General features: G+C 46.4%; 2 protein-coding genes across 3 annotated transcripts in view; one reads left to right on the top strand and one right to left on the bottom strand.

The window, feature by feature from the left end:
• The window catches only part of TTC21A (tetratricopeptide repeat domain 21A), a 114,847-nt gene extending 112,143 nt beyond the window's left edge, over positions 1 to 2,704 (bottom strand). Inside the window, exons 1-2 of one of the 2 annotated variants that reach the window (XM_082259581.1) lie at positions 2,633 to 2,704; positions 2,135 to 2,264 (exon numbers count right to left, since the gene is read on the bottom strand). In XM_082259581.1, the coding sequence (XP_082115707.1) occupies positions 2,135 to 2,264; positions 2,633 to 2,659 (157 nt within the window). In that variant the 5' untranslated portion in view covers positions 2,660 to 2,704. Of the gene's footprint in view, positions 1 to 2,134; positions 2,265 to 2,632 lie in introns of those variants that run through there. The other variant, XM_082259582.1, reaches the window with a different exon arrangement.
• A 10,106-nt stretch (positions 2,705 to 12,810) lies between these two features.
• GORASP1 (golgi reassembly stacking protein 1) overlaps positions 12,811 to 22,138 on the top strand; it is a 79,350-nt gene continuing 70,022 nt past the window's right edge. Inside the window, exon 1 of the mRNA XM_082259464.1 lies at positions 12,811 to 12,988. Within this exon, the coding sequence (XP_082115590.1) occupies positions 12,926 to 12,988 (63 nt within the window). The 5' untranslated portion in view covers positions 12,811 to 12,925. The remainder of the gene's footprint in view (positions 12,989 to 22,138) is intronic.

Below are 22,138 nucleotides of genomic sequence, written 5' to 3'. Positions count from 1 at the left end.
AGTGCGGGAAATGTAGGGAATCCTGTGTGTTTCCCGCACTGCATTGAAATTGCGCGGCGTTCATGCAATCTGCTGCGGGTGTCAATTGTAGATTAACGACACCCGAAAACTGCACTGCGATTGCCTGAATCCCATGCCACACCTGAATCAGATCTCATGGGTCTTCACACCCATACGATCCGATTCCAGTGTTGCAAAAAATGGGTCCTGCACCATTTTGGTGCAGATGCGGTGTGATTTGAGCTATACAGAATGGATGACTCAAATTGCACCGCACAGACATTGCATGTGATTTGCACAATGTGGTGCAATTCCTGTGCAAATCACATGCGATGTGCGGCATCTCACTATTTTGAACCCAATCTAAAGGAGAAGTTCACCTTTTAGGAGAAATAAATAAAAGCACATAAATGCACAATTTTGTTTTCTGCAAAAATATTATTTTTCCCAACAAGAGCCTGCAAAGCATTACACCCGTGATCAGCAGATTGTGGGTACGAATGTTGGGGCTCCTGCACAGTCTTCCTCTAAGCTTTCTCCCCATATCTCTATACAGGCTATCAGGTAAAAAGCTGAAGGAAGAGTGAATGGACCATGAGTGTGCCGATCAGCACATTTGCAGTCCATTGAGAACTACCAGTCATCTGCTGTGGTGGCAGATGGGATTTGTAGTTTATTTAACCACAGATCTCTGTAAGTGAATGACGTGTGCGGGCAGAGCGGCTGTGGGGTGCTCAGGGGGTGGGGGTGCTGTAATATGTTATAAGTTACAACCTAAATACGGATGTAACATGTAACATATTCTAAAGGTGAACCTAATGCAGTGATGCACCACAAAGATGTGAAGCTAGCCTAAAGACATATTTCAGCTTAACATCTGCTTCTGATCCCTATTTGTAGGAAAACAGAGGGATTACTCTTTCCACAGTTCAGATACTTAGAGTAACGCTAGGTTCACATCTATGCGTTTTTGCTGGCCGTGTTTGGGTGGGGGCGCAGCAGCCCATTCAAATGAATGGGCTGCCGTGCCTGCGTTTCCGCGGGGAAATTGTCTTTTTTGACCATGTGATTTCCCTGTTCTGTGATTTTACATGCGTGGGAGTGCCATTCAGAATTAATAGCAGCTCCTGTGCGTTTTCGCAGAGCAGTGCATTTTCACTGTGGGTGGTTGCGGGTGCAGGAATCACTGAAATTCTCACAGCCACATGCAAGAGTGTGAACCTAGTGTAGCTAGGCTGTGGCTCTTCAGAAACACAGTAACTATTCCCCACTATAGGGGGGGGGGGGGGGGGGGGGGGAGATATTAAAACCGGACCAGCTGTGCATAGCAACCAATTAGCTTCTATATTTTAGTTTCAAACCTTAGGCCCCTTTCACACAGGCGGACCGTTCAGATCCGCCTGTCCGTTTTTTTGACGGATCTGAACGGTCGCCCCATGCATCTCTATGGGGGATCGGATGTCAGCGGAGACATGTCCGCTGACATCCGATCCAATCCGTCAAATCTGGACGGATGGAAACCCTATTTTCCATCCGTCCAGCGGATCGGATGGGATCGGATGAGAACGGACAGACGGTTCGTTCCAATCTGATTCCCCCATAGAGATGCATGGGGACCTGACAGCTGTGTCTCCACAAACAGCACAGAGAACAGCTGTCATCCTTCTGCTCAGCGGGGGATCGATCCCCTGCTGAGAAAAACGGAGTCCGTCCAACGGACTCCATGTGTGAAAGAGCCAGACTCTTTCACACATGGAGCCGTCTGACGGACTCCGTTTTTCTCAGTGGGGGATCGATCCGCCGATCCCCCACTGAGCAGGAGGATGACAGCTGTTCTCCGTGCTGTGTGCGGAGACACAGCTGTCAGGTCCCCATGCATCTCTACGGGGGAATCGGATGGGAATGGTCCGTCTCTCCGTTTTTATCCGATCCCATCCGATCCGTCAGCAGACATGTCTCCGCTGACATCCGATGCCCCATAGAAATGCATGGGGGGACCGTTCAGATCTGCCAAAAAAATTGCCTTTAGTTGTACTATGAGAAGGAGCGATGACAAAGGCAGGAGATGGGGGGGGGGGGGGGGGGGGAGGGTTTGAGGATGGAAAAACCTTATCAATAACATACATTGACCTACCTTCCATCAGGATGCCAAAGGCTTTGAAAAAGAGAAGCACGGGATCATTGTAGTATTTCTGCAGACCTTCCCTTGCTATATTTTGCATATGGCGATAGTATTTCTCCTTACAGTAGAAGATAATAGAGCTCTAGAAAACAGAAGTAATATACAGTATTTGCATCTATGGCCAACAGGCAACTAATAAAAATAATGACAAGAAATAAAAAGAACATGAGGCTCAAGAATAACACTCATGAGACTCCCCTATCCTCCTAGCTGGCCAAAACTATTATCTGCTTCCCACAAGAATAATCAATATATATATATATATATACCAATAACAGGGGAAAACTATTTTATCATACACAAAGTTCCCTGTATGTGGCTATAGGAAGCTGATATCTTGGAGATTACTTTATATACTGTAGGCCTGATGCCTCCAATAACTATTATAAATCTCTGTTTTATGAATTATTTATAAAGGAAGGAAGAAGAGAAATGATTTTGAATCCTCACCATCAGCTGTGGCTCTGTATCCGCCATTGTAATGTGGAATATATTTCAGGGATTGTCTTCAGAGAAGTTGTATGTCTGCAGAGATAGAAGAGGAAATCACACATCAGCTCCTGTCTTCTTCACTCTCCAGCAATCCCCCAATGGCAGCTTCACATCTAACCTAGCCTCCCAAATCTAACCTAAACTCCCAAATCTAACCTAATCTACCCAAATCTAACCTAACCTACCCTAATCTAACCTAACCTCCCAAATCTAACCTAACCTCCCAAATCTAACCTAACCTCCCAAATCTAACCTAACCTACCCTAATCTAACCTAACCTCCCAAATCTAACCTAACCTACCCTAATATAACCTAACCTACCCTAATCTAACCTAACCTCCCAAATCCAACCTAACCTCCCAAATCTAACCTAATCTACCCAAATCTAACCTAACCTACCCTAATCTAACCTAACCTCCCAAATCTAACCTAACCTCCCAAATCTAAACTAACCTACCCTAATCTAACCTAACCTCCCAAATCTAACCTAACCTACCCTAATATAACCTAACCTACCCTAATCTAACCTAACCTCCCAAATCCAACCTAACCTCCCAAATCTAACCTAATCTACCCAAATCTAACCTAACCTACCCTAATCTAACCTAACCTCCCAAATCTAACCTAATCTACCCAAATCTAACCTAATCTACCCTAATCTAACCTAACCTACACTAATCTAACCTAACCTCCCAAATCTAACCTAATCTACCCAAATCTAACCTAACCTACCCTAATCTAACCTAACCTACCCTAATCTAACCTAACCTCCCAAATTTAACCTAATCTACCCAAATCTAACCTAACCTACCCTAATCTAAGCTAACCTACCCTAATCTAACCTAACCTATCCTAATCCAACCTAACCTCCCAAATCGAACCTAATCTACCCAAATCTAACCTAACCTACCCTAATCTAACCTAACCTTCCAAATCTAACCTAACCTCCCAAATCTAACTTAACCTACCCTAATCAAACCTAACCTCCCAAATCTAACCTAACCTACCCTAATCTAACCTAACCTACCCTAATCTAACCTAACCTCCCAAATCTAACTTAACCTACCCTAATCAAACCTAATCTCCCAAATCTAACCTAACCTACCCTAATCTAACCTAACCTCCTAAATCTAACCTAACCTACCCTAATCTAACCTAACCTCCCAAATCTAACCTAACCTCCCCTAATCTAACCTAGCCTCTCAAATCTAACCTGCCCTAATCTAACCTAACCTACCCTAATCTAACCTAACCTCCCAAATCTAACCTACCCTAATCTAACCTAACCTCCCAAATCTAACCTAACCCCCCAAATCTAACCTAACCTACCCTAATTTAACCTAACCTCCCAAATCTAACCTAACCTCCCAAATCTAGCCTACTCTAATCTAACCTAACCTCCCTAATCTAACCTAACCTCCCAAATCCAACCTACCCTAATTTAACCTAACCTCCCAAATCTAACCTAACCTACACCAATCTAACCTAACCTCCCAAATCTAACCTAACCTACCCTAATCTAACCTAACCTACCAAATCTAACATAGCCTCCCAAATCTAACCTAACCTAATCTAACCTAACCTACCCTAATCTAACCTAACCTCCTAAAAGGCTCAGATTTCCCAACATGTTACTTTACTGATATTTATTTCCAATTCCTTCCATTCATATTTCCTAGATAATGGTGCTCTCAGTCAGTCCTTCCTGACAGATATCAGTGTTCCCAGCCTGTCTCCTCCAGACCTATCAGATATCAGTGTTCCCAGCATGTCTCCTCCTATCAGATATCAGTGTTCCCAGCCTCTCTCCTCCTATCAGATATCAGTGTTCCCAGCATGTCTCCTCCTATCAGATATCAGTGTTCCCAGCCTCTCTCCTCCTATCAGATATCAGTGTTCATAGCCTGACTCCTCCTATCAGATATCAGTGTTCCCAGCATGTCTCCTCCTATCAGATATCAGTGTTCATAGCCTGACTCCTCCTATCAGATATCAGTGTTCCCAGCATGTCTCCTCCTATCAGATATCAGTGTTCCCAGCCTCTCTCCTCCTATCAGATATCAGTGTTCCCAGCATGTCTCCTCCTATCAGATATCAGTGTTCCCAGCCTGTCTCCTCCTATCAGATATCAGTGTTCCCAGCATGTCTCTTCCTATCAGATATCAGTGTTCCAAGCCTGTCTCCTCCTATCAGATATCAGTGTTCCCAGCATGTCTCCTCCTATCAGATATCAGTGTTCCCAGCCTGTCTCCTCCTATCAGATATCAGTGTTCCCAGCCTGTCTCCTCCTATCAGATATCAGTGTTCCCAGCCTGTATCCTCCTATCAGATATCAGTGTTCCCAGCCTGTCTCCTCCTATCAGATATCAGTGTTCCCAGCATGTCTCTTCCTATCAGATATCAGTGTTCCAAGCCTGTCTCCTCCTATCAGATATCAGTGTTCCCAGCATGTCTCCTCCTATCAGATATCAGTGTTCCCAGCCTGTCTCCTCCTATCAGATATCAGTGTTCCCAGCCTGTCTCCTCCTATCAGATATCAGTGTTCCCAGCCTGTATCCTCCTATCAGATATCAGTGTTCCCAGCCTATCTCCTCCTATCAGATATCAGTGTTCCCAGCTTCTCTCCTGCTATCAGATATCAGTGTTCCCAGCCTGTCTCCTCCTATCAGATATCAGTGTTCCCAGCCTATCTCCTCCTATCAGATATCAGTGTTCCCAGCCTGTCTCCTCCTATCAGATATCAGTGTTCCCAGCATGTCTCCTCCTATCAGATATCAGTGTTCCAAGCCTGTCTCCTCCTATCAGATATCAGTGTTCCCAGCATGTCTCCTCCTATCAGATATCAGTGTTCCCAGCTTCTCTCCTGCTATCAGATATCAGTGTTCCCAGCCTCTCTCCTCATATCAGATATCAGTGTTCCCAGCCTGTCTCCTCCTATCAGATATCAGTGTTCCCAGCCTATCTCCTCCTATCAGATATCAGTGTTCCCAGCCTGTCTCCTCCTATCAGATATCAGTGTTCCCAGCCTGTATCCTCCTATCAGATATCAGTGTTCCAAGCCTGTCTCCTCCTATCAGATATCAGTGTTCCCAGCATGTCTCCTCCTATCAGATATCAGTGTTCATAGCCTGACTCCTCCTATCAGATATCAGTGTTCCCAGCCTCTCTCCTCCTATCAGATATCAGTGTTCCCAGCCTGTCTCCTCCTATCAGATATCAGTGTTCCCAGCCTGTCTCCTCCTATCAGATATCAGTGTTCCCAGCCTGTCTCCTCCTATCAGATATCAGTGTTCCCAGCCTGTCTCCTCCTATCAGATATCAGTGTTCCCAGCCTGTCTCCTCCTATCAGATATCAGTGTTCCCAGCCTGTCTCCTCCTATCAGATATCAGTGTTCCCAGCCTGTATCCTCCTATCAGATATCAGTGTTCCCAGCCTGTCTCCTCCTATCAGATATCAGTGTTCCCAGTATGTCTCTTCCTATCAGATATCAGTGTTCCAAGCCTGTCTCCTCCTATCAGATATCAGTGTTCCCAGCATGTCTCCTCCTATCAGATATCAGTGTTCCCAGCCTGTCTCCTCCTATCAGATATCAGTGTTCCCAGCCTGTCTCCTCCTATCAGATATCAGTGTTCCCAGCCTGTATCCTCCTATCAGATATCAGTGTTCCCAGCCTGTCTCCTCCTATCAGATATCAGTGTTCCCAGCCTATCTCCTCCTATCAGATATCAGTGTTCCCAGCTTCTCTCCTGCTATCAGATATCAGTGTTCCCAGCCTGTCTCCTCCTATCAGATATCAGTGTTCCCAGCCTATCTCCTCCTATCAGATATCAGTGTTCCCAGCCTGTCTCCTCCTATCAGATATCAGTGTTCCCAGCATGTCTCCTCCTATCAGATATCAGTGTTCCAAGCCTGTCTCCTCCTATCAGATATCAGTGTTCCCAGCATGTCTCCTCCTATCAGATATCAGTGTTCCCAGCTTCTCTCCTGCTATCAGATATCAGTGTTCCCAGCCTCTCTCCTCATATCAGATATCAGTGTTCCCAGCCTGTCTCCTCCTATCAGATATCAGTGTTCCCAGCCTATCTCCTCCTATCAGATATCAGTGTTCCCAGCCTGTCTCCTCCTATCAGATATCAGTGTTCCCCAGCATGTCTCCTCCTATCAGATATCAGTGTTCCAAGCCTGTCTCCTCCTATCAGATATCAGTGTTCCCAGCATGTCTCCTCCTATCAGATATCAGTGTTCATAGCCTGACTCCTCCTATCAGATATCAGTGTTCCCAGCCTGTCTCCTCCTATCAGATATCAGTGTTCCCAGCCTGTCTCCTCCTATCAGATATCAGTGTTCCCAGCCTGTCTCCTCCTATCAGATATCAGTGTTCCCAGCCTGTCTCCTCCTATCAGATATCAGTGTTCCCAGCCTGTCTCCTCCTATCAGATATCAGTGTTCCCAGCCTGTCTCCTCCTATCAGATATCAGTGTTCCCAGCCTGTCTCCTCCTATCAGATATCAGTGTTCCCAGCCTGTCTCCTCCTATCAGATATCAGTGTTCCCAGCCTGTATCCTCCTATCAGATATCAGTGTTCCCAGCCTGTCTCCTCCTATCAGATATCAGTGTTCCCAGCATGTCTCTTCCTATCAGATATCAGTGTTCCAAGCCTGTCTCCTCCTATCAGATATCAGTGTTCCCAGCATGTCTCCTCCTATCAGATATCAGTGTTCCCAGCCTGTCTCCTCCTATCAGATATCAGTGTTCCCAGCCTGTATCCTCCTATCAGATATCAGTGTTCCCAGCCTGTCTCCTCCTATCAGATATCAGTGTTCCCAGCCTATCTCCTCCTATCAGATATCAGTGTTCCCAGCTTCTCTCCTGCTATCAGATATCAGTGTTCCCAGCCTCTCTCCTCATATCAGATATCAGTGTTCCCAGCCTGTCTCCTCCTATCAGATATCAGTGTTCCCAGCCTATCTCCTCCTATCAGATATCAGTGTTCCCAGCCTGTCTCCTCCTATCAGATATCAGTGTTCCCAGCATGTCTCCTCCTATCAGATATCAGTGTTCCAAGCCTGTCTCCTCCTATCAGATATCAGTGTTCCCAGCATGTCTCCTCCTATCAGATATCAGTGTTCATAGCCTGACTCCTCCTATCAGATATCAGTGTTCCCAGCCTCTCTCCTCCTATCAGATATCAGTGTTCCCAGCCTGTCTCCTCCTATCAGATATCAGTGTTCCCAGCCTGTCTCCTCCTATCAGATATCAGTGTTCCCAGCCTGTCTCCTCCTATCAGATATCAGTGTTCCCAGCCTATCTCCTCCTATCAGATATCAGTGTTCCCAGCTTCTCTCCTGCTATCGGATATCAGTGTTCCCAGCCTGTCTCCTCCTATCAGATATCAGTGTTCCCAGCCTATCTCCTCCTATCAGATATCAGTGTTCCCAGCCTGTCTCCTCCTATCAGATATCAGTGTTCCCAGCATGTCTCCTCCTATCAGATATCAGTGTTCCCAGCTTCTCTCCTGCTTTCAGATATCAGTGTTCCCAGCCTGTCTCCTCCTATCAGATATCAGTGTTCCCAGCCTGTCTCCTCCTATCAGATATCAGTGTTCCCAGCCTATCTCCTCCTATCAGATATCAGTGTTCCCAGCCTGTCTCTCATGCAGAGATCTGATCTTACATCTTGTGCAGTCCTCCTGCTCTGTGTCCTCCTATGTATGAGATCTCTGTGTATGGGATCTCTATTCTTCTCTCGTGGAATCTCTCTGTTTATGGGATCTCTGTGTATGGGATCTCTATGTATGGGATCTCTATCCTTCTCTCTGTGGGATCTCTGTGTATGAGATCTCTATCCTCTCTGTGGGATCTCTGTGTATGAGATCTCTATGTATGGGATCTCTATCCTTCTCTCGGCGGGATCTCTGTGTATGAGATCTCTGTGTATGGGATCTCTATCCTTCCCTCGGTGGGATCGCTGTGTATGGGATCTCTATTCTTCTCTCGGTGGAATCTCTCTGTGTATGGGATCTCTGTGTATGGGATCTCTGTGTATGGGATCTCTGTGTATGAGATCTCTGTGTATGAGATCTCTGTGTATGGGATCTCTGTGTATGGGATCTCTGTGTATGGGATCTCTGTGTATGAGATCTCTGTGTATGAGATCTCTGTGTATGAGATCTCTATCCTTCCCTCGGTGGGATCACTGTGTATGGGATCTCTATTCTTCTCTCGGTGGAATCTCTCTGTGTATGGGATCTCTGTGCATGGGATCTCTGTGTATGGGATCTCTGTGTATGGGATCTCTGTGTATGGGATCTCTGTGTATGGGATCTCTGTGTATGGGATCTCTGTGTATGGGATCTCTGTGTATGGGATCTCTGTGTTTGAGATCTCTGTGTATGGGATCTCTGTGTATGGGATCTCTGTGTATGGGTTCTCTGTGTATGAGATCTCTGTGTATGGGATCTCTATGTATGGGATCTCTATCCTTCTCTCTGTGGGATCTCTGTGTATGAGATCTCTATGTATGGGATCTCTATCCTTCTCTCAGTGGGATCTCTGTGTATGGGATCTCTTTGTATGGGATCTCTATCCTTGTCTCGGTGGGATCTCTCTGTATGGGATCTCTGTGTATGAGATCTCTGTGTATGGGATCTCTCTCCTTGTCTCGGTGGGATCTCTATGTATGGGATCTCTGTGTATGAGATCTCTGTGTATGGGATCTCTATCCTTGTCTCGGTGGGATCTCTGTGTATGGGATCTCTATGTATGGGATCTCTATCCTTCTCTCGGTGGGATCTCTATGTGTGTGATCTCTGTGTATGGGATCTCTATCCTTCTCTCGGTGGGATCTCTGTGTATGGGATCTCTATCCTTCTCTCGGTGGGATCTCTGTGTATGGGATCTCTATCCTTCTCTCTGTGGGATCTCTGTGTATGGGATCTCTATCCTTCTCTCGGTAGTATCTCTGTGTATGGGATCTCTATCCTCTCAGTGGGATCTCTGTGTATGGGATCTCTATCCTTCTCTCGGTGGGATCTCTGTGTATGGGATCTCTATGTATGGGATCTCTATCCTTCTCTCGGTGGGATCTCTATGTGTGTGATCTCTGTGTATGGGATCTCTATCCTTCTCTCGTGGGATCTCTGTGTATGGGATCTCTATGTGTGTGATCTCTGTGTATGGGATCTCTATCCTTCTCTCGGTGTGATCTCTATGTATGGGATCTCTATCCTTCTCTCGGTGGGATCTCTGTGTATGGGATCTCTATCCTTCTCTCTGTGGGATCTCTGTGTATGGGATCTCTATCCTTCTCTCGGTGGTATCTCTGTGTATGGGATCTCTATCCTCTCAGTGGGATCTCTGTGTATGGGATCTCTATCCTTCTCTCGGTGGGATCTCTGCGTATGGGATCTCTATGTATGGGATCTCTATCCTTCTCTCGGTGGGATCTCTATGTGTGTGATCTCTGTGTATGGGATCTCTATCCTTCTCTCGGTGGGATCTCTGTGTATGGGATCTCTATGTGTGTGATCTCTGTGTATGGGATCTCTATCCTTCTCTCGGTGTGATCTCTATGTATGGGATCTCTATCCTTCTCTCGGTGGGATCTCTGTGTATGGGATCTCTATCCTTCTCTCGGTGGGATCTCTGTGTATGGGATCTCTATCCTTCTCTCTGTGGGATCTCTGTGTATGGGATCTCTATCCTTCTCTCGGTGGGATCTCTGTGTATGGGATCTCTATCCTTCTCTCGGTGGGATCTCTATGTATGGGATCTCTATCCTTCTCTCGGTGGGATCTCTGTGTATGGGATCTCTATCCTTCTCTCTGTGGGATCTCTGTGTATGGGATCTCTATCCTTCTCTCGGTGGTATCTCTGTGTATGGGATCTCTATCCTCTCAGTGGGATCTCTGTGTATGGGATCTCTATCCTTCTCTCGGTGGGATCTCTGCGTATGGGATCTCTATGTATGGGATCTCTATCCTTCTCTCGGTGGGATCTCTATGTGTGTGATCTCTGTGTATGGGATCTCTATCCTTCTCTCGGTGGGATCTCTGTGTATGGGATCTCTATGTGTGTGATCTCTGTGTATGGGATCTCTATCCTTCTCTCGGTGTGATCTCTATGTATGGGATCTCTATCCTTCTCTCGGTGGGATCTCTGTGTATGGGATCTCTATCCTTCTCTCGGTGGGATCTCTGTGTATGGGATCTCTATCCTTCTCTCTGTGGGATCTCTGTGTATGGGATCTCTATCCTTCTCTCGGTGGGATCTCTGTGTATGGGATCTCTATCCTTCTCTCGGTGGGATCTCTATGTATGGGATCTCTATCCTTCTCTCGGTGGGATCTCTGTGTATGGGATCTCTATCCTTCTCTCTGTGGGATCTCTGTGTATGGGATCTCTATCCTTCTCTCGGTGGTATCTCTGTGTATGGGATCTCTATCCTCTCAGTGGGATCTCTGTGTATGGGATCTCTATCCTTCTCTCGGTGGGATCTCTGTGTATGGGATCTCTATGTATGGGATCTCTATCCTTCTCTCGGTGGGATCTCTATGTGTGTGATCTCTGTGTATGGGATCTCTATCCTTCTCTCGGTGGGATCTCTGTGTATGGGATCTCTATGTGTGTGATCTCTGTGTATGGGATCTCTATCCTTGTCTCTGTGGGATCTCTGTGTATGGGATCTCTATCCTTCTCTCGGTGGGATCTCTGTGTATGGGATCTCTATCCTTCTCTCGGTGGGATCTCTGTGTATGAGATCTCTATCCTTGTCTCGGTGGGATCTCTGTGTATGGGATCTCTATCCTTCTCTCGGTGGGATCTCTGTGTATGAGATCTCTATCCTTGTCTCGGTGGGATCTCTGTGTATGGGATCTCTATCCTTCTCTCGGTGGGATCTCTGTGTATGGGATCTCTATCCTTCTCTCGTGGGATCTCTGTGTATGAGATCTCTATCCTTCTCTCGGTGGGATCTCTGTGTATGAGATCTCTATCCTTCTCTCGGTGGGATCTCTATGTATGGGATCTCTATCCTTCTCTCGGTGGGATCTCTGTGTATGGGATCTCTATCCTTCTCTCTGTGGGATCTCTGTGTATGGGATCTCTATCCTTCTCTCGGTGGTATCTCTGTGTATGGGATCTCTATCCTCTCAGTGGGATCTCTGTGCATGGGATCTCTATCCTTCTCTCGGTGGGATCTCTGTGTATGGGATCTCTATGTATGGGATCTCTATCCTTCTCTCGGTGGGATCTCTATGTGTGTGATCTCTGTGTATGGGATCTCTATCCTTCTCTCGGTGGGATCTCTGTGTATGGGATCTCTATGTGTGTGATCTCTGTGTATGGGATCTCTATCCTTGTCTCTGTGGGATCTCTGTGTATGGGATCTCTATCCTTCTCTCGGTGGGATCTCTGTGTATGAGATCTCTATCCTTGTCTCGGTGGGATCTCTGTGTATGGGATCTCTATCCTTCTCTCGGTGGGATCTCTGTGTATGAGATCTCTATCCTTGTCTCGGTGGGATCTCTATGTATGGGATCTCTATCCTTCTCTCGGTGGGATCTCTGTGTATGGGATCTCTATCCTTCTCTCGGTGGGATCTCTGTGTATGAGATCTCTATCCTTGTCTCGGTGGGATCTCTGTGTATGGGATCTCTATCCTTCTCTCGGTGGGATCTCTGTGTATGAGATCTCTATCCTTGTCTCGGTGGGATCTCTATGTATGGGATCTCTATCCTTCTCTCGGTGGGATCTCTGTGTATGGGATCTCTATCCTTCTCTCGGTGGGATCTCTGTGTATGAGATCTCTATCCTTGTCTCGGTGGGATCTCTATGTATGGGATCTCTATCCTTCTCTCGGTGGGATCTCTGTGTATGGGATCTCTATCCTTCTCTCGGTGGGATCTCTGTGTATGAGATCTCTATCCTTCTCTCGGTGGGATCTCTGTGTATGGGATCTCTATCCTTCTCTCGGTGGGATCTCTATGTATGGGATCTCTATCCTTGGGATCTCTATCCTTCTCCCGGTGGGATCTCGGGGTGACACGCTCTCTGTCTTACCTCCTCCGGCGTCCCTGGTTACCCGGCACTTCTTCTGTTACCATGTGACATCACAGGCCTTCCTCCTCCTACTCCAGCAGGCCGCTCAGCCGATCCCCGATGTCCTCTCCCCCTGTGTAGGTGTCGGTGGTTGATTGGCAGTCCTGGCGGAGTGTCAGCGGCGCTGTGTGTCTCCGGTGGAATATTCCCGGGGATGGGACTGTCTCTGAGCTCCGAGTCCGCCGAGGGCGGCAACGAGGGATATCATGTCCATGGGGTGAGAGCGGTGGGGGAGGGGAGGGCTCGGTGTGTATAAAGGAGCGGGTGACACGTCCTCCCGGCTGCAGTGTCCGGTGTGGGCCGGTAATGATGTGACGTGTACGGAGGGTGACGTTCCTAGGATTGGTTATAGTGGAGATGTCACCATGACTGCACACACACCATACAATCTGATTGTACAGACTGATCAGTACTCCGCAGTCTCTATTCTCCATCATGTTTATGGCGGATTTTCTGGGATATTTATTTCCATGTATTTTCCTGAGTTGTAGGTGTGTGTATACTGTATTTGTATATATATATATATGTAGTGTGTACCGGGGCAGATCAGTGCCACCCTCTGTTCACCAAGAAAGGTGTGCAATATCGTCCTCTCCGCCATCGGCTCCTGATTTCTGCATGTGTGCGTCTATGCATGCACAGCGACCTGCATTTCACGCACTTTTTTATTCACATTTGCATACATTTGTGGAGCGTTTTTCCTATGCATGCGTTCCCATTGACGTCACTTCCATCTTCTTTGGGCTTTTATGCCTGCGGATCTAATCCAAGCCATTTCTTGTGGCCCTTGCACCTCTCCTGCAGCTGCTCCACCCCCACCTTGTCTCAGCAACAGGGAGGACAGAACTCCTCTGCCAGATCCTGCACTTCTCCATGCGGCTACAGAGAGGTTCCCCTCTGCCACCCCCCATCTCAGCAGTATAGAGGAGGTCAGAACTCCTTGTCCCCCCGGTTTCAGCATTCAGCAGACTACAGCCCTCCTCTAGTCCTCCAGTTCTCCTCCAGACCCTATACTTTCTACTTCCCAGTGGTAAGAGGGGTGCACTGTGATGTAAGCAACGGTGGGGGACACTTGACATCTGATGTAAGAGGGAAGGGTGCTCTGGACATCTAGTCTTACAGATACAACTGGCCATTGACTGACCATAATGCTGATGCAGCCCGCAATGAAATTGAGTTTGACACCCCTGATGTATGAATGAAGGTAAAAAACCTGTTCTGTGCAGCCCCCCCCCCCCTAATACTTACCTGAGCCCCATCACAATCCAGAGGTGTGCACGAGAGCCTCGGCTCTCTGGGACTCTCCTTCCTCATTGGCTGGGACTGCAGCGGGAGCTATTGGCATTCACAGCCAGTGAGCCAATGAGAGAGAGGGGGCAGGGCCAAGTGTCTGAATGGACACAGAGCAGTGGCTCTGCTTAGGGGCCCCCATAGAAAGCTGTGTGCTTTGGGGGTACTTGGTAGGAAGGAGGGGCCAGGAGTGCCAGCGGGGGACCCGAGAAGAGGAGGATCCGGGCTGCTCTGTGCAAAACCAGCGGCACAGAGGAGGTAAGTGTAACATGCTTATTGTTGTTGTTATTTTTTTTAAACATGCCTTTAATATCACCTTAAAGAGGAAGTAAACCCTCCTCTGTAACTTTTCCCTATAGGTAAGCCTATGATAAGGCTTACCTATAGGTACTGTAAATATCTCCTAAACATGTACTGTTTAGGAGATATTTACCTTACAAGCAGCCAGTGACATCACTGGCGCATTGCGCTCTGAAGGAACGGCCGCTGGTGCCGTTCCTGCAGAGCCCCGTGCCGTGACCGTCGGCTCTGACGTAATCACGGGTCCAGCCAATCAGATGGCCGGATGCCGCGAACCCGGAAGAAGAGTGACAGAACATGTCACCCATGGGAGAAGTGAGCAGTCGGTGCTTCGGGGCTTCGTTCTAAGGTAAGTATATCATAATGAGATAGTATGCGATGCATACTAGCTCATTATGTGTTTGTCTTTCAGGTGTACTTTAAAATAAAAAATTCTGAGGTTTACAACCTCTTTAAAACATAACTGACTGCATGCGTCATCTATGAGCCCTTATTGTCACCAACACTGTGTAATAGGACACGCCTACACAGTCCATGCACTTTACTTGTGCAGCATCATGGAAGTTGAAGAATAAACAGAGGCCAAGATGGCAGCTTCCTTGGCTGATTGGAGGGATTACTTCCACTTTAAGGCTGTCAGCAGATCGGCCTCTACAGATTCTCAGCAGTGCCTAAAAAATGGAGAACAACTGAGCATGTGCAGAGCAGGGTGAGACAATGAGTTACTGGATTTTACCCAGTATAGACACTTATTTTCATAGCTATACCTGCAAACTGTGCCAGCCTGAAGTCATCTAGCAGCATTTAACCACTTAAGCCCCGGAAGATTTTACCCCCTTCCAGACCAGGGCCTATTTTGCGATTCGGCACTGCGTGACTTTAACGGACAATTGCGCGGTCGTGCGATGCTGTACCTAAACAAATTTGATGTCCTTTTTTTCCCACAAACAGAGCTTTCTTTTGGTGGTATTTGATCACCTGTGCGATTTTTATTTTTTTTTTTTTTTTATCATGCGCTATAAACAAAAAAAGAGCGTCAATTTTGCAAAAATAACAATATTTTTCACATTTTTTTTATATGAAATTCCCCCAAAAAAAAAATGTAAAAAATCAAAATTTTTTAACATTTGAGGCCAATTTGTTTTATGCTACATATGTTTGGTAAAAAAAATCGCAAAAAGCGTATTTTGATTGGTTTGCGCAAAAGTTATCGCGTTTACTAACTAAGGGAAAGATTTTTGTCATTTTTGTTGTTTTTTTTTTTTTTAACGAGTAATGGCAGTGATCTGCGATTATCAGTAATCAGTGCTATACATATGCACTGTTACTGTAAAATTACACTGGCAGTGAAGGAGTTAACTTTATTGGAGAGGAAGGGGTTAAGTGTGTCCCTAGGGGCGTGTTTCTAACTGTGATTGGCTGTGGCTACTAGTGTAAGAACAGAGATCAACGGTCCTACATAGTAGAACCGTGTGATGTCCATTCTTACACAGGAGAGAATGACAGGTGGCTTTGTTTACATTAGCCGCCTGCCTTTCTTCCGGTGTAATGGAAGATCGCGAGTGCCCGGCGGACATCGGGTCCACCGGGCACACGTGCGGGGGGTCCATGACCGCGCGGGAGACCGCCTCCGGCGGCGCGCGCTCGCTTGCTCCCTAGAGCCTCACAGGCTAGCGACGTAGACCTACGTCGCTTTGCCTGTGAGGGGCTGACCGCCGCAGTAAATAGTCGTGCGGCGGTTGGCAAACGGTTAAGGCTGTCAGCAGATTGGCCTCTACAGATTCTCAGCAATGCCTAAAAATGGAGAACAACTGAGCATGTGCAGAGCAGGGTGAGACAATGAGTTACTGGATTTTAACCAGTATAGACACTTATTTGTAATGTTTTTCATAGCTATACCTGCAATCTGGGCCAGCCTGAAGTCATCTAGCAGCATTTAAAGGAGTTGTAAAGTCTCAAGGTTTTTCATCTTAATGCATTAGGGTGAAAAACCTTTGGTGTTGCAGCTGTCCCCTAGACCCCCCCCCCTCCTTTTTCTTACCTGAAGTACGAGCGCAGTGGCTCCAGCCCCTGTCTCTGGTCCTCATTGGATAGATTGATAGCAGCAGGAGCCATTGGCTCCCACTGCTGTCAATCAAATCCAGTGACGTGGGGGCAGGGCCGAGTTCCACTGTCTATGTCAATGGATGCAGCAACGGGACTCGTGAGTGCGCCCGCACCAACGCCCCTGTGGAAAGCGTTTCCGTGGGGGCACCAAATGAAGAGGAGGAGCCAGGAGCGCCACCCGAGGCACCCCAGAAATGGAGAATCGGGGCTGCTCTGTGCAAAAACCTTGCACAGAGCAGGTAAGTATAACATCTTTGTTATTTAAAAAAAAAAAAAAAAACAACTAAACTTTACAATCCCTATAATTTCCTGACTAAAGTTCCACTTAAAGTGATACTCCGAAGACCTCAGTGAGGAGAGCTCTGACAGCTGATTGGAGGGAAGGGGCACATCCTTCTTCACACAGCACACGGGAACAGAGCTGAGGCTGTCAATCAGCTGGAGGCCCCTCCCCTGTCACCATTTTTCTCTTGGTGTCAGGAAAACTTGTCAGAAGTGATTCATGCTGATAGCAGAGGCAGCAGACAAAAGTGACACTTAGTGCTCCTAATTGAGACAAGTAGACACTATAGAGGAATATGCTTTGTATATATTTCATGTCTGAAGTTTAGGGCTGGTGTTGCTGTCAGACATTGGCTTTTTTGTGTCAGCACAGAGTAGATCAGACGGCGGTGTTCAGATTGAAGACGTTGTGTTTGGTGTGCTCAGTCTGCAATGCACACACCCCTTCCATATAGCCAGAGAATACTCCATGGGGATAAATGGGAATCTGCTGTTTGATGTCCTCAGTAAGACAACCACCTATATACCAGGGGTCTTCAAACTATGGCCCTCCAGCTGTTCAGGAACTACAATTCCCATCATGCCTAGCTCTGTATGTGAATGTCAGAGTTTTACAATGCCTCAGGGGACGTGTAGCTCTGCCAGCTGGAGGGCCGTAGTTTGAAGATCCCTGACCTATACAGTCTGATTCCCAATCCCTGTTTAGATCTACCAATAACTCCGCCATGCAGTGAGTGACCAGACACACACTGGACTGTGCGGGGTAGTTTTTATTCAGGATTGAAGTAGATGTGAGCTGTGTTTAGTCTGGGTTTGGATCTACTGTGTAGTATAAATTATTGTCCCTTCTTGTCTACTTGCACATCATTCCCTTGCAGTCTGGTCACTGATAGACAAGGGTGGACCATGCTAGAGCAACGTGTGCCAGCATGGCTATGGTGGCTTGTAGTCTCCACCATGTAAAAGGGTGACAACGTAATAGCAGCAGTATAAGACAGTTGTCACCCCAAAAAATTGGCAGCTCACATTTGAGTAGATAAAAAGCATGTATGTACTAAATCACACGGCCGGGATGAAGGGTGTCGCCGGGATACTGGCATCGGTATCTTGTGGCGGGATGATAATGTAGCCTGAACCGGAGGGAAATTTGCCAGCCGCGGTGGAGCCAGTGTGGAACACAAATGATACCAGAACTGACGTCAGCAGGGTACGTGATGCTGTGGATGGGCGATACCATGTTTCTTCTACGGGGACACCACACCCTTGATCCCAGCCGTGTGATTTAGTTCATGCTTTTTATCTAATCAAATGTGAGCTGCCAATTTTTACTGTGTGTCCTATTAAACCGATTATCACTGCACTTAGACTGGCTAACAGAGTCAGAGAGCATTGTGAAAATGGAGGAGGATAATTCTGGGTGGGGATGAGAGTTATATTGGGAAGAGGTTCTCCACAATGTAACTCTCATCCTCATTCCTTTTCACAATGCAACTCCATCATGCCAGCTGGTCAGGTGTCACATCTGAGGTGATTGAATAAAGTGAATCTGCAGCACAGCAGCACGCCGCTGCACACTCTCATCTACATACACCTGAGAGGACTGGGTCCACTCCCACCAATGACAAGCTGACCACACATCCTCCCCAAGTCCTGTCCAATCAGATTACTAACCAGTAACCTAGCAGCAGCAGGCTCCACCTTTAGCAGGGAAGCAAGCAGGGCGGGTGCTCGATCACCTCTGCACTGGAGTGAACAGACGGGGAGGAGGAATGAGCGGCTTCGGCGGTGGCTTGTGTGTGATTCTATATTGTGGTCGCCACGTGGGCCAGTGGCTGCCTGCAGTGCTAAGTGGCAAGTGCTAACAGTTTAATTTCATATGCTGCTGTAGGGCGTGTGGGCCGGCCAGCCGGGCCCCTTGAGACACTTGGGCCCCTTACAAGTGTATTGCCTGTGCCTTGATGGCGGCCCTGCTTACCTGAGCCCTATCTCTGTCCAGAGATGTCCACCAGTCCCTCGGCTGTCCCAGACACTCCCTCCTGGTTGGCTGAGACACAGCCATGTCGCCATTGGCACCCATGGCTGTCAATCAAAGTCAGTTAGCCAATCAGGAGAGAGAGGGGTGGGGCCAAACCATAGCTCCGTGTCTGAATGGGCACAGGGCGCTGCAGCTCGGCTCGGGTGCCCCCATTGCAAGCTGCTTGCTGTGGAGACACTCAACAGGAGGAAGGGGCCAGAAGCAGCAAAGAGGGACCCGAGAAGAGGAGGATCCAGGCTGCTCTGTGCAAAACCAACTGCATAGAGGAGGTAAGTGTAACTTTTTTAATGAGACATTACAATAACTTTAATTGCTTTGCTCTTAAAGGGTATTTGCTTTTATTTATATAGCACCAGTGGGTAGATATATTGGGTATGTTTTTTGCAGTAAGTGGTTAACCACCAGGTTTACCCCCCTTCATGACCAGGCCATTTTTTGTGATACTGCACTGCTTTACTTTAACTGACAATTGCTCGGACGTGCGACACTGTACCAAAATAAATTGATGTTCTTTTCCCCCACAAATAGAGCTTTCTTTTGGTGGTATTTGATTACCTCTGTGGTTTTTATTTTTTGCGCTATAAACAAAAAAAGGCCAACAATTTTGAAAAAAAAAAAAAACAATATTTTTTTCTTTCTGCTATAAAACACACCAGTAAAAAAATATAAAAAATCTAATTTATTCATAAATTTAGGCCAATATGTATTCTGCTACATGTTTTTGGTAAAAATAAATCCCAATAGGCGTATATTGCTCGGTTAGCCCAAAAGTTATAGCGTCTACAAACTATGGGATATTTTTTAAGGAATTTTTATTTAATTTTACTAGTAATAGCGGCAATCAGTGACTTAAAGCGGGACTTCGACATTGCAGCGGACAAATCAGACACGGGGCGACACTTTTTGGGGACCAGTGAGACCAATACAGGGATCAGTGCTAAATCGGTTTATCTGACATAATACCTGAATGTTTTTTTGAATGTAATGGTAATTTTTTAATTCACATTCCATTATTTTTCATTACATTTCTTTTCAATTTGATTGAAGTAAAGAGTCTTATGGCTTATTTTATTGCCATCTTGTTTAATAACCTAATTTTCAGGGGCTGTAAATCTTTAAAATAAAAAAGTTCTTCAGAATCGTGATCTTTATTTTAAGCAAAAAAAAAAAAAAAATCATGATTTTCATTTTTTTTCCAGTATCGTGCAGCTCTATCACAAAGGTCTAGGAAACACAAAGTTTTAGTAAAAAACACATTAAAGGCTCGGTTCACATTTATGCAATGCGGGAAGGCTGCGAATTCGCAGCCTGTTCCCGCATCGCACACGCACCCCCGGCAGTTCACACTGCCATATGCGATCCGCTGGGGGTGTCAATGTAATCTTAACGACACCCCCAGTTTGATCGCATATCGCAGTGCGATCGTGCAGTTCGCACAGGATCGGATCGCACAAGTGTGAACTGCTGTGCGATCCGATCCTGATGCGGCTGCAAAAATGCCTCCTGTGCGTGTTTGCTGCGGGTGCGATGCGAATTCAGCCATACAGTTTGTATGGCTAAACTCGCACCGCACAGCCGATCGCATGTAATGTCGGAGCAGTGCGCTCCGACATTACATGCGAACCCCGCACACGCACAAGTGTGAACCGGGGCTAAAAGTTAATTTTAGGGTGTACAAAAACACAACAAATTACCCAATTTGTTGGTAAAATATAAATGCAGAGGTTGCACTGAATAAATAGATACCCCGCTTGTCAAACCTTAAATCTGCATGCGCCTGTGAAATGCGACAAACTTCAGTACCCTATATCTTCCATAGGTGACGATTTAAAAGCCCCCTATAGGTCACCAGTTTAGCATTACAAAGAAGTTGTGCGCGGCGATATGTAATGTGTAAGACAGACAACGTTTTAAGCGTAGGTGCCGGTTGCGAGTGTTCACGTTTGTATGTGCGTATATGTGCGGGTGGGGAGATGTTATGTGCTTGGGTGTAACTTTAATTTTTTTACAAAAAAAATTATTATTTTTTTATTTTTTTTTTTTTTTCTACTCAACTTTTTTTTCTAACACATAAGGACTGGAAAGTCCCCTATGTGATGATTTTATTTGGTGACAGGTTCTCTTTAATGAGACCTCCAGGCTCTAAAAGACCCTGCATGTCTCCTATGTGCTCCACCGAATGTAATGCAATTCACATTGCATTACATTATTTACCAGCCATTATGACCGGGAAAGTGTCAATGGGGACCTGGAAGTGACATCAATTTGGGGACAACAACAAGAAGGGGAGGAGCGCGGACGTGTGTCCTCTCTCTTTCTTCCTCCTCCCCTACCCACCCTCTATTCTATGTTGGTCGCGGGCCCGCAGATCGGCAAGCAAAGCCCAGGATACATAGCGGGGGGGTGGGTATGTGCAGCATTCGGGTGGCAGCCCAGGCGCCAGGATGAATATTCTTGTCGCTATTGCAACTTGGCGCCTAGGGTTTGTCGAGCCCTGGTGTGACATGCTACAAATGAACTGTGGTGACTCTGCCACTAGGAAGTTGTTGCAGTGACGATGTTCCCCACCTTTTACCACATGGTGTATTGTGACCTTAAAGAACCATCAGGGGATGAGCCAGGGGTTTATTAAAGAGTGCAGTAAATATAAATTTGATAGCCCTGGAGCTTGTGCAAGGTTAAACATCCTGATCTTGTAACTGTGTATACTTGATATCCCAGCAGTGCCTTCTGATCTTAGGTAATCAAACAGAATTCACAAATATTGCATGACTTGTAGGTACGAAAACAGAAACGTGTTTTTTAAATCAGAGTGCCTGAAAAACGTGAAACACACAATTTGAAAACACACATTTTCCAGGTCCTATTTCTTTCAGGTCAAAAATGCACGGGGGTGGTCGATTGCCAGCACTTGATAAAACAAAATCTCAACCAGGTCACAGGCACCAATAAAAAAATAAAAAAAGGGGTTCTAATTCTTGTCTGCTCTATCTGAAAATTGTCTGGAGTAGGCCTTAAGTATCCTTGAACTGATGTGACCGTGCTCACATGACTGAAATGACTTGAGGATAGACACTTACTACATTTAGCAGCCTGCTTATTTTTGTTACTGGTCACACAGAGGTGACACTTAAAGACTTTTAACTGATAAAGCCAATAGGGATGCACCGAAATTAAATTCTTGGCCGAAGCCGAATAATAATGAAATGTTTGACCGAAGGCCGAATACCGAACGCGGTGTTTCGCATTTTTTCCATTTATTTTGCCAATTTTTTGTCCTCTCTCTTGTCCTCTCATGTCTCTCTCTCTCTTGTCCTCTCATGTCTCTCTCTCTCTCTCTTGTCCTCTCGTGTC

The sequence above is a fragment of the Pelophylax lessonae genome, assembly GCF_965119305.1.
Source record: "Pelophylax lessonae genome assembly, chromosome: 5".
NCBI classification, from domain to species: Eukaryota; Metazoa; Chordata; class Amphibia; order Anura; family Ranidae; genus Pelophylax; species Pelophylax lessonae.
This window is presented reverse-complemented; position numbering and strand designations above follow the sequence as displayed.